The following is a 17,420-nucleotide window of genomic DNA, read 5'->3' as shown; positions in this document are numbered from 1 at the left end:
ACAAAGGACGAATGATGCAGGCTAGCTGCGGAGGTATGGAGGTCCGATGTACGGAGGTAAAGGGATCTGGACATGGATGCGCGGATGTGGATGTGCAGAGGTGCAGGGATCCGGATGGGTAGAGGACTGGAGACATGGATAGGGCGTCTGAAGGTCTGGATGAGGCGTGGGAACATTATCAGATGTAGGTCCGGAATACGGGATATGACACACTCGCATGTCAGCACCTCTTAGGTGGAGAGGAGCAGCGGCCCACACACTCCGGTGTGGGAGAGTAAGCCTGCCAGGATCATTTACTCATGTCTATAGTCTAGCCAACTCGACCTCTGAAGCTCAACTTTCCTTCACTTAACATAGTTATTTTTTTTTTATGAACTTGTTGCATAATTATAAGATGTGCAACAAAACAACATGTCTTTGCTCAGTCTCCACCTACTCTCCACCCTCAGTTCATATTGGTTAGTAGACCTCTCACTGGCATGTCTCAGGATTTTTGAGTTGGTGGTGGAGCACAGATGTATGACATGGGGGGATCTGGTAATGCAGGCGGTCAGCTGTATAACTCAGGCCTCCATCAACAGTACCATTATAATCACGATAATTAGTATATGAACACACAATCCTCAATAACAGATTAATAGTCATTTTCAAAGCTTCACACACAATGTCAACAGAGCTCAGTTTTTGGCAGGCGATAGTGTCATAATGATCTATTAATCACCTATGATTGTAGAAGGTATATGATACATCCACACCTTTGAGTAAAAATGTAAGACAATGATACATCAGTTGATACATCACCTACTGGCAGAGATTGGTATATCAAATTTTGTAATACATCACACTGTGTGAATGATATATTATCAACCTTAGTAGTAGCGGGTCCGCTGGGTCAACAACAGACCTTTCCAGGATCATGATATATCACATTCCAGTAGGACTCGGATACCTGCAATGGTCAGTGATATATCACTCAGGCTGAAAGATTAGCAATATGTGATATATCATCAGCTCTAGGCTAGCTGCTAGCGAGCTGTATACTATAATAGACCTTTCCAGTACTAGGTTTAGAAAATGAGTCACTAAAATTGTGATATATCACTGGTAGGTTAACAAAACTTGATATATAACCTGCTATAGTACTCCTAATACTCAGCACTCTAGCCAGTGATATATCACCTCCTAGCTTGCGGATGCATCTGCAAGCTAGGACCGGTGATATATCACAAGTCAGGTCAGCCTGTGTTGCATGATATATCACCTCATAGCTCATGGATGCATCCGGGTTGAAGTGTTCAGTCTTGTGCAAGTCTGGCAGCCGCTGTGACGAGGTCTTGTTGCATTCACACATATCTAGTAGTCCAATACACACCAAAGTTGAGTCACAGGGACACCACAACAATCTCACTATTAACATCTCTGACACAGGTTACAGATACTATATAGCGCAGCAATTTCAAGAAGAGGTTGGTTCCATCGATGCCCTCTTTGTGGAGGGGGTGATCTGGATGAATGAAAGCATCCTGTGCTAACAATGCCCTCTTTGTGGAGGGGGTGACCTGGATGAACAAAAGCATCCTGTGCTAAAAATGCCCTCAAAGTGCAGCGATTTCAAGATGAACGAAAGCATCCTGTGTCCGATGTGCCTCTGGTAGCGCTTGGTGCCTGTGAAATCAATGATTTTCCGTCAGCAGGTTGTTATTGACTAGATCTATCATACCATTCAAAGAAAATGTCAGTACAATGATAATACCCTGGGCAAGGGAATTGGGGACTGATGCTCACCGATGCTATGGTAGAGTGAAATGATCCAGCAAAAACCAGTAGTTGACACAACACACTGTCGACAGTGAATGCTCCGGCAGTTCCAGCAAAATTTCATCACTCACAACAATCTCAATATTAATATCTCTGACACAGGTTATGGGTATATTGGTATAGTAAGCAGGTAACTATGAGTGCAAGACCCATAATAACATCACTTACGAGTTTTTTTCCTCAACTCCAAAGCACTGGGCTGTTCAGAGTTTCGCTTCTTCTTTGGCACTACATTTCCCATCTCATTCACTTCCTTTGCTCGAGCTGAAGGACGTCCCGAGCGCCTAGCCTTGGTTCTAACTATCTGTTCCGAGGACATCAATGGCTCCAAATTAGGCACCAATGCATCCTGGTCAGCTTCAAGTGGTAAGGCAGGCTGGGGTAACGAGAGTGGCAGGGCGGGCTGGGGTAACAAGAGCAGCAAGGCAGGCTGGGGTAATGAGAGCGGGGGTAACGAGAGTGGCAAGGCAGGCTGGGCTAATGAGAGCGGCAGGGCAGGCTGTGGTAACGAGAGCGGCAGAGAGGGTGATGAGAGTGGCAGGGCAGGGCAGGGTAAAGAGAGTGGGAGAGAGGGTTGGAGTGAAGGGACTGGCAGGAAAGGCTGGTGAAGAGAAAGTAACGGAGTTACATGTGTAAATGACAGATCGTGTGCGGGGAACAAATTAGCATTATTTGAAAATGAAGATGGCAAGCTTGATTCCTGTGTTTGAGGGAGCGTGGTGGACATGATTGGATTTTCATCAGATGTACATTCATTTCTCCAAGCGGTGATTGGTGAGTCTGGTTGCATTGGACCTGCTGGATTATAAGAAAATGGGTCAGGGTACTGGTAGCCTTGCAGTCCGTTCAGTTGCGGTGTGAGGTTAAAGTCCATGCCGTAGACATGCGTGGACAAGGGAACAGGATCGAGCACAAATCCACAGGTATTTGATTCCTGCCCTAGTGGCAGACTGGAGCTTGACACATGCTGATCTAACAGATCATCTAGTGAGATGAGGTTGTCAAGAAATGGAGGAGGCAGACTGGGTCCAGAGGTCGAAATGAAGTCGATAGTTGATGCACGAGCTGAAGCCAAGCCCTTCGGATTTGACCTTTGAGCATGTTCTTAACAGTATATTCGAACTCACACCTTACCGAGTATACTTACATCTGTTTTCATGGCACCTACACAGGCACAGACCACTCTTAACGTGGTGGGTTTAGTAACAGCCCGACGCGACTCTACTCCCATAGTCGATGCCTTCACTAGTTTCTCGCAGCGCCGCGCTAGTGCACAAGGCGCTGCCTCCAGCATCTCGCAACTCATGAATCGCCCACATCCGTCTACCCCCACCCCCACACCCGCCGGAAATCTTCCGCACAATGATTCCGACGATGAACTTGCCCTAGGCGGTAACCTGCCGGGAGGTGGTGGCGGAGATCCGGATGATGAACCTCCAGAAGACCCGACTGACGATGAAAACGAAGGTCTAGGTCCACAAGACTTGGTCTTCCTCCAGCTATCCCAAGCCATCAATAACCTGGCGCGTAACAACCGCCAATCCGCCACATCCGGTGACTCCAAAGTTAAAGTCCGAGAACCAGATACCTTCGACGGCACTGAGCCCCAGAAGCTCCGGGCGTTCTTTGTCCAATGCGAGCTTAACTTCCAAGCTAAGCTGAAATCATTCCGTACCGGCCGAACTAAAGTCAACTTCACGCAATCATACCTCAAGGGCATAGCCCTTGAATGGTTTGAGCCAGACCTCCTGTCGGACGTTTTCACGGATCGTCCGGACTGGATGGATGACTACTCCGAGTTCATGTTAGAACTCCAAACTAACTTTGGACCTCATGACCCGGTCGGAGATGCGGAAATGCAGCTGGAACAGCTCTACATGCGTGACGGACAGCGCATCAACAAGTATGTTGTAGAGTTCCAACGGCTAGCTTCCCAAGTCCGTGGTTGGGGCGATGGAGCTTTGCGCCATCAATTCTACAATGGACTTCCGGCTCGTATCAAAGATGAAATCAGTCGTCAAGGAAAACCCACTACTCTATCCCAATACAAAACTCTTGCCCAGACTATCAATGCTCGATACTGGAAATGCAAGGGAGAAGTCTCCCGCGAGACCAAACCCTCCACATCCACCCCTCCTGCTAAGCAGTCAGCTTCAACTTCCGACCGGAAAGAATACTCTGGCGAAAAATCTGGAAACACTTCAGCTTCCTCCTCCGCCAAACTTCCGGACTTGACATCCAAGCTCGGAAAAGACGGCAAACTCACCTCCGAGGAGCGCCAGAGGCGCATGGAAAAGAAGCTGTGCCTCTTCTGCGGTGGACTCGGTCATACTGCCCGGGACTGCCTGAAGTCCACTTCCCGTGCGGCCAAAGGTCGTGCTAGCACGGTAATCCCGGAAGCCAAACCAGAGGTCTCGGAAGAGACAAAAAATTAGTCCGCAACCCTCCTGACTCCGCATGGGACAAGGGTTGCATTGACTCAACCCGTGCAATGGAGCTACGCCTCAATGCTGTTTCCCTTTCCGATCTGAACTCTCTTATGCCAAATGTTTCCATCTCTACTTTCCTCGATATCTCTCCGTTTCCGGCCCTTGTAGATTGTGGTTCCTCTCACTATTTTGTAGAAACCAAACTAATCCGAGAAAATAACATTCCTACTTATGCAATCTCTCCGCTTCCGCTCCATCTGTTTGATGGTACTTCTAACACCACTATCACTGAGGCAGTAGATTTACCGATCCGGTTTCCGACCAGCATGGTTACCTCCGAAACATTTTATGTTACTCTGTTGGACTCATCCTGTTCCATCGTTCTAGGATATAGCTGGCTCACCCGACACAATCTGTTGATTGACTGGGTAAAGGGCAGCATCGGTTTCCGTCCGATTCCTCATGGAGTGCCTCTGACCCCTCCAACCTCTTTTCCACCGGCTCCGGCGGAAATCCCTTCCTCAACCTCGCCGAGTCCCTCCACTGATAACACTGTTCCCAATATTTCCCTGATCAATGCAGTCGCTTTTTGCTGGGCCTGCAAGTTAGAGAGATTGGTCCAGTTCAGTATCTTTGTTCGTCTGTCCGGTGTCAATCTCCGCTCCGCTATACTCTCCTCTGAACCTCCGAACCTATCCAGAATCCCTTTGGAATATCATGAGTATGCGGATGTCTTTGATAAGGGCAAAGCCGGACAGCTCCCTCCCCATCGTCCCTATGATCTTAAAATCGATTTGGAAGAAGGAGCAGCTCCACCCCTTGGCACCATCTATTCCCTTTCTCCGGTTGAGCTTATAGCTCTTCGCAAATTCCTTGATGAGAATATTGCGACCGGACTTCTTCGTTCCTCATCCTCTCCGCACAGAGCCCCTATCCTGTTCGTCAAAAAGAAGGACGGCTCCCTACGCCTCTGTGTAGATTTCCGAGGACTCAATAAAATCACAAAGAAAGACCGCTACCCACTTCCCCTCATTTCCGACCTTCTCGATTCTCCGAGCTGTGCTAAAGTTTACACTAAAATCGACCTCTGGTCCGCTTATCATCTAGTCTGGATGGCGGAAGGAGACGAGTGGAAAACTGCTTTCCGAATGCGCTATGGCTCGTATGAATGGTTGGTTATGCCCGAGAATCTCACCAATGCTCCGGCGGCTTTCCAGTGCTTTGTCAATACCATCTTCGCCGATATGCTTGACATTTGTGTTATTGTGTACCTCGACGACATCCTAATCTATTCCGCAGACCTTGCATTCCATAAGCAACACGTCCTTGAAGTCCTCCGACGCCTCCGGAAGCATTGTCTATATGCTAAACTGGAAAAGTGCGAATTCCATTCCGACTCTGTAGAATACCTCAGTTACCTCCTATCTCCGGCCGGACTTACAATGTCCTCCAACAAAGTTCAGACTATCTGCGACTGGCCGGAACCTAGGAAAGTCAAGGATATTCAATTGTTCCTCGGGTTCGCCAACTTCTATCATCATTTCATTTTTAACTACTTGGATATTGTAGTTCCGCTTACGCGGCTCACTCACAAGGATGCTCCCTAGAATTTCTCCGAGGATTGCCGGAAATCTTTTTAAACTCTCAAGAAAGCCTTCACTACCGCTCCGGTGCTTATGCACTGGATGCCAGATGTTCCTATCGTCGTTGAGACGGATGCTTCTGATTATGCTATCGCCGGAATACTTTCTATCGTATGTCCAGACCAGGAGCTCTGCCCGGTTGCCTTTTACTCCCGAACCCTTTCGGCTCCGGAACTCAATTATGACACTCATGATAAGGAACTCTTAGCTATCTATGAAGCTTTCCGATCCTGGCGACACTACCTTGAAGGCTCCACTGAGCCGATAGACATTGTCACAGATCACAAAAACCTTGAGTACTTCGCTACCACAAAACTCCTCACCCGCCAACAAGCCTGCTGGTCGGAATATCTTCATCAGTTTAACCTCATTATCCAGTTCCGACCCGGAAAACTCGGAGCAAAGCCCGACTGCCTGACTAGACGTTGGGACATCTACCCCAAAGAGGGGGATAAGGACTACGCTCAAGTTAATCCACACAACCTCCGGCCGATATTTACCACAGAACAGCTCGCTTCGTCGGGCATCACACCTAGCAATTCCGGTGCTCTGGGTGGCTGTACTAATTTTCCTCCGTTGCGACAACCGTATATATGTTCCAGAATCCAATGACCTCCGTCTCCGAGTGCTCCGGAATACGCATGACCACCTGCTATCCGGACATTTCGGTCAGAACCGGACCCTGGAAGCTATCCGTCAGGAATATACCTGGCCCGGAATCCGCGCATATGTGAAGGACTATGTTAAGTCCTGCACAACCTGCGCCTGAGCCAAAGTTCCACGACACAAACCATACGGATTGTTAAAACAACTCCCCATCCCCGAAAAACTGTGGAATTCTATATCCATGGACTTCATTGAGCAACTCCCCAACTCTTCCGGCTTTACTGCCATTCTGGTAGTCATAGATTGACTATCCAAGCAAGCCATATTCATTCCGACCTACGACACCATCACCTCTCCGGACCTCGCCCGGTTATTCCTCCTACATGTGTTTTCCAAGCACGGAGTTCCGTCCCATGTCACTTCCGATCACGGTACGGAATTCGTTTTCCACTTCTTCTGGTCGCTCAGAAAAGCACTCGACATGATCCTCCATTTCACCTCCGGATATCATCCGGAGGGCGATGGACAAACCAAGCGAGCTAACCAAACCCTAGAACAATACCTCCGGATATACTGCAACTATCAGCAGGATAATTGGTCGGAACTATTACCCTTGGCTGAGTTTGCATACAATAACGCTCCAAGTGCTACCACCAGAGTTTCCCCATTCTTCGCCAATAAGGGTTATCACCCGAAGATTTCCATACATCCGGAGCGTGATCTTTCCTCCGCCCGTGCCCGGGATTACGCTATAGATTTAGATGAGCTTCACCAATTCCTCTGAGAAGAAATGTCCTATGCCCAAGAACGATATCAAGGACCTGCAGATGCTAGACAGAAACCTGCTCCAGACTTCAAGGTCGGAGATCAGGTCTTTGTCAAAGCAAAATATTTCTGCTCGACCCGACCATCAAAAAAGCTCTTGGAAAAGAATCTCGGTCCATTCAATATCATTGCTCATCCCGGCACTCATTCCTTCACCATCCATCTTCCGGACGCTATGCAGTCCATACATCCCATCTTCCATGTCTCTCAATTAGAACCCGCAACTCTGAACACCATTCCCAATCGCATCCAACCTCCTCCACCTCCGGTCTTAGTCGACAGAGAACCGGAATACGAAATCTCCGAAATCCTGGACTCCAAGATTGATCGCCGGAGACGTCATTGCCAACTGCTGTACTTAGTATGTTGGGCCGGATACAAGGGAACAGACGAAGAAACTTCCTGGATACTCACAACCAAACTCGGAAATGCACCGGAACTTCTATCAGATTTCCACTCAGCATATCTGGATAAGCCAGGACCAACTGCTAACAAAGAGTAAAAAAGGACATGCATATATGTACGTTATTTAGGTGTCCGACATCCGGACTTCGGATCCGACTACCTAAGAGTCCATCTCCATATCTCCGTCGGATCCGCCGGCCTCCTTTTCCGCCTCCTCAGCATTTTCCTCCTCCAGAGCATCCTCTACATGCATCTGGAAACCGCCCCTCAGACTCTCCATGAAGAGAGTCTGAAACTCCCTCTGCTCCTCCATGAACCGGAGCATGGTCTCACTCACCCGGTCCATCGCAGCCCTACTTCCCTCCACCGCTGCAATACCCCTCTCCATCAGCCCATTCATCCGGGCCAGTTCTGCCACAATATTGTTGGCGGCTGCGACCCAGGCCTGGTCATTGTACTCCATCCAGTCTTGCCCTTCCCCAATAACCGTCCAGGGACTGGAGATAATCTCCACCTCATCGTCAAGGTCCTCCGGACTCTGCTGACGTCTTTTGCCTTTGCCCCTGGGGCTCAGAGATCCCTCCGGACGCGCGTGTTTCTTGCCTTTTCCTTTGCCAGCCAGCGCCTTGACAGGCGGATTTCCGCCGACGCACTTTTCCTTGGACGTGCGGCATTGGTCACAAGTCCGGATCTTCCAGAATCATTAGCAATCATCCGGATCCGGATAAAACAAACACTCACCCTCGGCGTCTTGGATGCTACTGCCCAGGTGCAAGCCTTGCGCCTGGTGACGCACATCTCGCACGTGACCTCCGGATCTGCCGGACCGGAGGACCAAGACTCTATGAACCTCCAGAAAACATAAAAAACCTCATCCGACTCACCTCCGACACATTATCCGCCCTAGCCTTCATCAGGTGCTCGCGCTCGCGCTCAGCCAACCTTTTCCGAGTATCCTCGAGATCCTTCCGCTTCTGTTCCTCTTCCACCTCCTTGTGCTTGCGCTCTTCTTCCTCCGCCTCGAGCCGCGCAATTTCAGCGACCATTTCCGCCTGCCTCTCTTCCAGGAGTTGCCGGGTGGACTTCTTGTTGCCGGAAGTGGAGTTAGACATGTTAAAGCAGTAATAGGAGTTAAGGGGAAAAGTTTAAACATTTCATGGGCGTTCTGGCCTACTTATATGCTTCAGTGCTATTTTTATGAGCTCCGCCCATCATCTTGCATTCATAAAACTCCAGACTGTCATATCCCATATATTCACGCTTCTCTTCCGTACTTCGGACCCTTAGATCCGGTCCGGTCCGATGCATAGATCTGCGTCCGGTCCGATATCCGATAAGCTTCTTAATTCATTTCCTGTTCATATAACATTAAACACAGCCTATTCGGTATTTCCTCTTCCCGGTGTCTCGGTTATACTTATTACCGGTATGATTACTGATCTGTTATCCTATGCTTCATTTCCGACTTGCGTTTGATAAGCTTTGCATATGCTTCGTACATAGCCTCGGACCTTTGCTTATTGATCCTTCCGTTATCCTCTTAGTATATAAACCTGTGTATATTTCCTGTAGTACCTCAGTTCGAATATCATCTTAGTTTGTCCTCTTTCTGTCCTCCAGACTTGAGTCTAATCAACTCTTGTCGATCTCTGAGACTTCGGATCGATTCCGATAGTCTACGTCTCCGCCTCTATCTTCGGATAGTCTATACTCTGTTTGTTTCTAGTCCGGATCCATCCGGATTAGTCTTATACGTGTTTCCGATATCCGGAAGTCATCCAGATATAACTACGAGACCCGTCCAGACCTTCGGACGTGTTATCGTTAGTCTCTAAAATAAGCGACAGTACTTGGGAAAGGGGCACAGCGTACGAGCTGAGGCCGAAGTCCTTCGGATCCGATCCTACGAGAGTACGACCTTAACACAGACCGGACTTCCGAATCAGAAGCCTCATGGGCTCGGCCCTAAGGGGGGGATACTGTCATATCCCGTGTTCCAGACCCGGACCTATCGCACACCTCATTTCCGGATGTCCGGATCCGACCTGCGTCTAACTTCCGTGCCTTATCCCTTTGTACGTTCCTACTCCAGTTAGACTATATCATTTTCCGTACCTCATTTCATTTCCACCTTTATTTTTCCTCTGTTCTAATCTCCGGGTTCATTTACTATTTTCCGATAGACTAGCATTTGACTTTTCTATACCCTCCGTCCACAGCCTCGCATAGCTTCGGACTGCGCTGGCTTACTCTCCGTTAAATCCTCAGTAGTATATAAACCCTGTAGAATCTATGTACATCCTTAGTTCGAATATCATCTTAGACTCTGCTCATTCCCTCCTCCGTCCGACTTGAGTTTCTCTCTCGTCGACCTCCACTCGTCTTAGGATTGATTCCTATAGACTTGTCACCTCCGCCTCTACCTCTGGTACTCCTCCTCCACCTCTACCTCTGGTAGTCCTCCGCTGTTTCCTTTCTAGTTTGGACTTCATCCGGATTAGTCTTATCTCTTGTTCCCAAACGTCCACCGGAATTCCCGCGCATCGGACATTGCCCGACGCCCTCCAGACATTGTCCGGTAACCTTCGGACATCGTTCGATAGCCTTCGGAAGTTAGGGGCACGTACTCGGGTAAGGGGCGCAGTGCACGAGCTGAAGCCAAGCCCTTCGGATTCGCCCTTTGAGCACGTTCTTAACAGGCAACCACTTCACAGGATGGAGGTATGTGCACTACTTATTTGTGTATGAGCAATGATCTAAATAATGTTGCAGTGTTGGAATGGTACTTCATTTCAGACCACCATGTTGAAGGCCTTGGGAGTCCGCTTTCAACTTGGGCATTCTATTGGTGTTTGATGCATGAATCCGATATCTGCATTCAACAATGACTTCGTTGTCCTCGACTACAATGGTGTCCATGAAGTCGGACTTGATTTCTGTGGATGTGAGTTTGCTCAGCCACACATCACCCAATTGCTACATGTTCGCCTCTTTCCTGCAACTACAGGGGACCCTAAATCAGCCGCTACATTTCATGTACTGGAGTATTTTCAAATGCTGTCATTCGAATCTAAAGTATCGGCATGGGAGTTTTATAATATGATTGCTCGCCTTACAGATAACACAGGCACCCGTGTCCTAAAGGTACGCTATGTGTCTTACATCTAAATTCATCTTTACTCACCATATCATCCAGGATCGTTATGAGCCTTTCCTCCGGATGATACGTGAATGGCACTTTATAATCCAAATGAAACACTGCAGCCAGGGTCATCATCCTGGAGGCATTGAAGAAACAAAGGCAGGCGCTTGCGCCATCTTATGCCCTGCCTGTCCCCATCCGAGCAAAAACTTACCTGTTGGGTGGGAAAATACACCACCGGAATTCCAGTAAGAATGTCCAGATTAATTTCAACCTTGATTTTTACCTTAGCTACAGATTTTTGGATGCAATATTCCTTGCTATTGATGCAAATTTCCAACTTGTTTATCGTAATGTATCATTGGATGCCATTGATCCCAGATTGAATCATGGATATGCATTTTTTGTCGAAGAAACTGCGTACAAGGATATCCTGGCTTCACGCAACAGGGTAGGTGTTACGCTCGGCATTGATTAGACATCTTAATGTTCAAAGATTCAAGTCAAGCCAATGTTCTGATGAAGATGAAGCTAGATTGCAGGCCCCGGCCTGCATAGGTCACGTTAAAGATACAAAGCATAAAGAGTAAGGTATATATAGGGGTATTGAAGCGGAGCTTGAATATGGATAGCAAATAGGAAAAAGAGAAAGAGAATTGTACGATAGAACATGATAGAATACTATGGAATGATGAGTAAGCATAGGATGTGACAGATGTGAAGGGAAAGAATAGAACTGTAACAGTAGGCAATGTGCAGGAGGTAAGTCAAATACAATTACATGAGTCTCTGTGCTAACTATGATCAATTGTAGAAGAGCACATGTTCTAGTCACTCTGCAGTGAACCTGGCAGATACGAGGGCTTCTTATGGACTTGCAGCGACAGGTGCAGGGACTATTGATTGTGTGCAGCACAATTTCAAACACCCTTGTTCAGTTGGTGACTTGCAAAAGGGGGAGAGGTGCGTTCTTTCATCAATCATATCATAGTCTTGTTTCCAAACCCACTGTTCATAGGTACATTAACATGGATTATCTATTTTTTTCAAGCATGCGTTCCTCACGTGATGTTCATGTCCTCAACATATCTTATGATATTGCCTGTCAGTGGAACAAAAAACTTTGGTCGCACATGTTGGCATTCCCACATGAGTATCATATCAACCACGACGAAAAGGTCATCACATTCTTCGTGCCTAAATTCCACCTGCTGGCACATATCACTAGTTGCCAAACAAAGTTTTCATTCAACTTTATCAAGGGTGTTGGGCGAACAGATGGTGAAGCTCCAGAGCATGGATGGGCAGATATCAACCCTCTTGCTACCAGTACTCGCAAGATGGGACCTGGATCCAGGCGAGACACTATAGATGTCCATTTCAATGACTGGAATTGGAAGAAGGTCTGCACTATGGGTGAATAATCATTCTATCAATCAGTGTTCAAAGCTAAGCTACTCCCACAGGTGCCATTCTCCTCCGAAAATATAAGGCTGCAGTACCCGAGGCTGAAGAATGCAGTCACGATCTTAATGAATTTGAGGCTGCCCTTAATGCAGACTAGTTAGCTGGATAGAGGACAGAGATTGAGATGTAGGAGTCAGACCGCTCTTTGTCAAACCCGTTTGAAATGAAAGAGAGGACTAGTATGTGCTGTTTTGTGCTCGAAAATTTTATCTCATTGGGAATGGAACTGGAGGATCAGCAGTACGTATAAGTATCATTTGTTACACTCATGGCTAAATCGGCTCTACTAGACAATGTGTTGAGTTTGAGGTGAAGAGCATTGGACAGCATGCCACTGACACTCAAAAGGTCAAGATACTTCAGCACATCAATGCCCTCTGCTGCAGAATTGGCACCTGGTCCTGCATACAACTGTTGTACATGCCTCATGTCTCCTGCCTGCAATCACCTGATGACATCACCTCTGAGGACAAGGTCCACAAAATCAATCTTTTTCTCCCTTCTTCATTGCCTTCAAACTTCCCATGCGACATTCACTTGCTAAGGTACAAATGGAATTTACGTGAGGCACAGGCAAATGATGCTTTGACCGACCTTCGCACTGTCATCAATATGACCTACCACCTCTACAACTACAAGGATGCCTTTGTTCGAGGTCAACATACGAATACTCGTGCTCACAGCATTATCCATTTAGCTGAAGGCCGAATCAGTGCAATATCAGCCAAGTACATCGTTGCCAGAGATGCGCTCATAATACTCACATCAAAACTAGGTAAGAATGATGACTGGCAACGTGTACTGAAGCCACTGGACAGGACGAAAGATGCTGTCCCACTCAAGCATGATGCAGGAAAGACAGTCGGCCAACAAAGTATTTCATGGATATGGAGAACTGCTGGGGTGTCCAACAATCAGGAGGAAGGGCTACAAGATTGTAAGTATTCAATTATGATGTGTACAACTTGATTAATAGGCTGTAGCATTACGTGTGGAATGGTGCAAGGCACGGGCACAGGCTCATCAGTGGGATGAGGAAGTACAGCTCCTGCGTGAGGAAATGCGCCATGTTCTTGCTTTCCTTGAGTGGCAGGCCGGATGGTGGGAAGCACAAGGGTCACAATGCCAATTTGTCTCACATGCATTCACAGAGGGTGCGGTTGCATATGCACACCATCAGGCAATGCTACGCCAAAGAATGTCTGCACGGTTCAAGTCATTGTGGGAAGCTGTCCCCTCATGGACTGTTGAGCCTTTCATAGTCTGATACATTTAGCATACATACAGATTTGTTTATGACGGAAATTTTGTTTATGGTGGTTTATAATCTATGTTTTATGCTCACTGATATATCATGGTACCTGCAGGACACTCAGAGTGATATATCAGTAACAAGAGACAATGATATATCAGCCACAGGACACCCAGAGTGATATATCAGTAACAAGAGACAATGATATATCAGCCACAGGACACCTAGAGTGATATATCAGTAACAAGAGACAATGATATATCAGCCACAGGACACCCAGAGTGATATATCAGTAACAAGAGACAATGATATATCAGCCACAGGACACCCAGAGTGATATATCACTAGCAGGATGATACAACCCAGGACAACTAATACATCACTGTGTAGGGATTGAAGGTGTGGATGTATCACATACCTTCTACAATCACAGTATATGATATATTATACTGCCAGGAACTTCTGTTTTTGGAGGGTGAAAGTTGACGGTGCTGCTACTGTGCCAATGTGTGACAGGACATGACAAAGTTTTGCAGACCACCAGTCAGACCCTGAATTTTCTTGGCCTTCATCCGACACTCCACCACAAAATCAGCAAAAATCAGCAAAAATCAGATTCATATAGAGCAGCTACAAATCCATGATGGTGCAAATCCATAGAAGAAAATATGATGTGGTTGAGGAGTTACAAAAGGTTTATTGAAAATGTTGCAGAACCCCAGGAGTGATAGTAAGGCTTACCAATTGGGCAACCTAGGTGTTTGTATTTGGAACTCATGACAGTCACCCATTTGGGGTGTCACAAGAGAATTATATTTTTATATACTGAATGGATGACTTCCTGCAACATTTAGAACATCGTTCTAAATCTAAATATCAGTTCTAAATGTCTCATGCCGAAGTGCCGCTGTCAAACGTCAGTCTTTTGTAAGTCCGCATGTCAAACTGACCCAGTTCTAGATTCATATCTAGAAGGGGGGGCAGGACCCCCTTTCTAGATTCAAATCGTGTTCTAAACACATTCTAAATTACTTTCAAACACTACGACGATGTTGGTATGACTGACACTTCCATAGATCATTGTACGCACATTGACAACAACTCATTTTTAACTCATTTTCAGGGCAGAATGTACATTGACTGCTATATCTACTGCCCAAAAGTCACTCAGGTAAGTTCCTGTTGCATATGAATGGTAAATTTTCGTTGATGAACCATATAATCCAGGGCACTGCTTCCAGTCTCATTCTCTTGACGACTATAAAGTTCGTCGCACGTCTGACCTTCTCTGACTCTAGTAACTATCCTCGCACTATGCGTGTCTATCACCCACCACCTCAACTCACTCCTACAGACAATGTTTTCACACAACCTTCGAATATGGGTCCAGACCATCCCAATGATAACCAGGTGCGTGCTCATTTCTGTTGATTTCAATCAATGCACTCATCTTGTTCTTCACTTGACAGCTTCCAGGCTTTAGTGCTACCTTTGGTGGCTTTGAATCTCACATGACCCACCTGGGTTTAGGTCAGGTACATCTCCGAGTCTCAATCTCTTTGAAACAAGCTGATTTGCTGCAATACAGAATCAATTCACATATCCACCCCCTCTCCCTCCTTCATCGAAGCCCACTTCTGCAGGGCGGATGCAGCAAATTGATCCCTCATTAATCGACTATGAACATGAGGATGACAAGGATGAATTTCCACCTCTGTCCACTTTCCTTAGTGATATCATGAAGCCAGCCAAGAGGGTTGCAGGGAGCCATCACATGAGCACCACTATCCCAACTGCCAAAGCCAAAGGCAAGGCACATGTCATGGACAGTGCCCCACTAGTCAATTGAAAGCGAAAGGCCCCATCTGCACCTCCTACTGCATCTGACTCATCCAAGAAACGTGGCCGTCAACAAGGAGCACCCAATTATAATGAAGACAACATTGATGCCCTCCTTGATGCCTGTGAATCGTGTCTACCTGTGGGTGCAAAGAGTTGGAATTCTGTCGAAGCAGCTTTTGCACAGTGGGCACATGAAAATGACTGTCCAGCTCGCTCGTCAAAATCTCTTGAACTCAAATTCAAGCAAGTAAGTCTTTCTTCAGACATTATTTGACTGTTCATCTGATTTATCATTCAAAGTTCGTTTGAACCACTAAGCTGATGGGAGATGCAGAATGTCCTCCCTATATTGACCGAGCACACTATATTGACAGCTTGATCAACGAGAAAGCTGGCATCCGTGATCTTAATGACGAAGAACTTGCTGATGAAGTAGTCAAAATCTCGGACGACAATGAAGATACAATGGCCTCAGTAGTACTTCCAAAAATGAAACCAACCCAGATCAAGCTTGAGGTCCACGAGCCTTATCTTGGCCCCACTGCTCACTGTGCAACATCCCCTACTATTTCTCGTCCTCCTCGTATATCACACAGTGCAGGAGTTGACCTTCTCACAACCATTTCTGCATCACTCGATCCTCGCCTTCAGGCTGTCCGAGATGAAGAGCACTCTGCATGTGCCATTCAGTCTATGCAGGTCTTATCTTTGACCACTCAGTTGTGTGATGCACATGCAACTATTAATAAGCTTCATGGCCAGCTTGCACAAGTTGAATGAGATCGTTCAAACAGTGAACGTCATGCTGACCGTCTCGAGATGCAGCTTGAAATGGCCAAGTTTATGACTCGCACTGGACACCAGCAGCAAGAGCGTGTTTGTCGTGAGACAATATATAGGGATGGAGGCCACTCCACTATCTGGGTCACACCTGATGATGCTGGAGATGACTTCAATTATGATGACCATGATATTGCCTCGTGACATGATGTTGTTAAAGACTCGCGTGCAGGCCATTACACTGGTGCTATCATTCCTCGAGCAACATGTTACCTGCCAATGACGCCTCGCGCATCTGCTACACCTCGTCCTTCAGCCACCCCTGGTACATCCTCCACACAGCTCGATGTCTCATTCACACCATCATCCATTGTTATATCTCCTAGTTGTGGTAGGGAATCTGATGGTTCATTCAATGTTGAGGCCATCAAGAATAGCTCAAATTCGAAGGAGATAGATTAGCTACAAATGTTGTATTGGTCTATGAAATTAACTTGTCACAGATGATGGAATCATGCAACTCTGTCATTTTGACGCTGTTCAGAGAACAACATACTTTCAAAATAGTCCCATACCTCCTGCTCGTTTTGAACCCAGATGGGCATGTATACTGAATGAATTTGACTGATCCCAACCTTCTGAGCACGAAAATTGTTCAGATGGACACATGCCTCGAGCAGGTCTCTTCGCTGCTCAGCATGGTTGATATCAAGAGGGATACAAAGACGTCCAAATGAACCTTGAAGTGTGCGCATGCCCCATTCAGCAGTCTGGCGAAATGATAAGAGCTGTCGGTTGAAGGCTAACAGGTTTTCCCTCTCGTTTGCATTTGCTGGGAGGCGCTGACCTGCCTTGATTGGGGCTTTAATCCGACCAGCAATCTGGTCAGTTCCACGAGGGAAGGCAGTGTCTGCCATGAGGTAATATCCTGATGGTGTCTCCATACGAAGTTTCTCATAAATGGGCTGTGCAACACGTGAATCATGCTAACTTCCTGGAGCATTGAGTCGACATTGAATTATATTTCCTGTGTTATTGGATGAGTGGAGACAAACTCAGAATAACGAAGAGGACTGACCATCAGCTGCAAATGCAAGGACCAAGCTAGTGATGTGCAGGCTCGGCTTGGCCTGAAAGCCGCGGCTTGGGCCCGGCTTTGGGGGGGTTTGGCTTTGCAAAACCTCAGGCTGAGCCATGAGCCCAAGCCAGGC

At 47.0% G+C, this 17,420-nt stretch overlaps 3 protein-coding genes across 3 annotated transcripts; 2 read left to right on the top strand and 1 right to left on the bottom strand.

Annotated features, from left to right (window-relative positions):
- Window positions 1–1,978: 1,978 nt before the first annotated feature.
- HD556DRAFT_1435617 (uncharacterized protein) lies at window positions 1,979–2,692 on the bottom strand (the record flags this gene model as incomplete). The annotated part of the gene is made up of 1 exon (XM_041305457.1): window positions 1,979–2,692. The coding sequence occupies one exon, from the start codon at window positions 2,690–2,692 to the stop codon at window positions 1,979–1,981; it is 714 nt and encodes a 237-aa protein (XP_041167551.1).
- A 7,797-nt stretch (window positions 2,693–10,489) lies between these two features.
- On the top strand, window positions 10,490–13,602 carry HD556DRAFT_1428132 (uncharacterized protein; the record flags this gene model as incomplete). The annotated part of the gene is made up of 9 exons (XM_041304685.1): window positions 10,490–10,574; window positions 10,650–10,870; window positions 10,923–11,116; window positions 11,166–11,319; window positions 11,683–11,831; window positions 11,887–12,271; window positions 12,466–12,575; window positions 12,626–13,272; window positions 13,319–13,602. The coding sequence occupies 9 exons, from the start codon at window positions 10,490–10,492 to the stop codon at window positions 13,600–13,602; spliced, it is 2,229 nt and encodes a 742-aa protein (XP_041167550.1).
- Window positions 13,603–14,716: 1,114 nt separating this feature from the next.
- Window positions 14,717–16,413, top strand: HD556DRAFT_1435611 (uncharacterized protein; the record flags this gene model as incomplete). The annotated part of the gene is made up of 7 exons (XM_041305456.1): window positions 14,717–14,758; window positions 14,815–14,997; window positions 15,057–15,122; window positions 15,176–15,427; window positions 15,485–15,676; window positions 15,748–16,200; window positions 16,255–16,413. 7 exons carry the CDS (start codon window positions 14,717–14,719, stop codon window positions 16,411–16,413), a joined length of 1,347 nt encoding a protein of 448 aa, XP_041167549.1.
- Between the last annotated feature and the right edge of the window lie 1,007 nt (window positions 16,414–17,420).

The sequence above is a fragment of the Suillus plorans genome, assembly GCF_016647745.1.
Source record: "Suillus plorans strain S12 chromosome Unknown HD556scaffold_1, whole genome shotgun sequence".
Classification (NCBI taxonomy): Eukaryota; Fungi; Basidiomycota; class Agaricomycetes; order Boletales; family Suillaceae; genus Suillus; species Suillus plorans.
The sequence above is the reverse complement of the archived record's forward strand: the minus strand, read 5'-3'. Positions and strand labels throughout refer to the sequence as shown.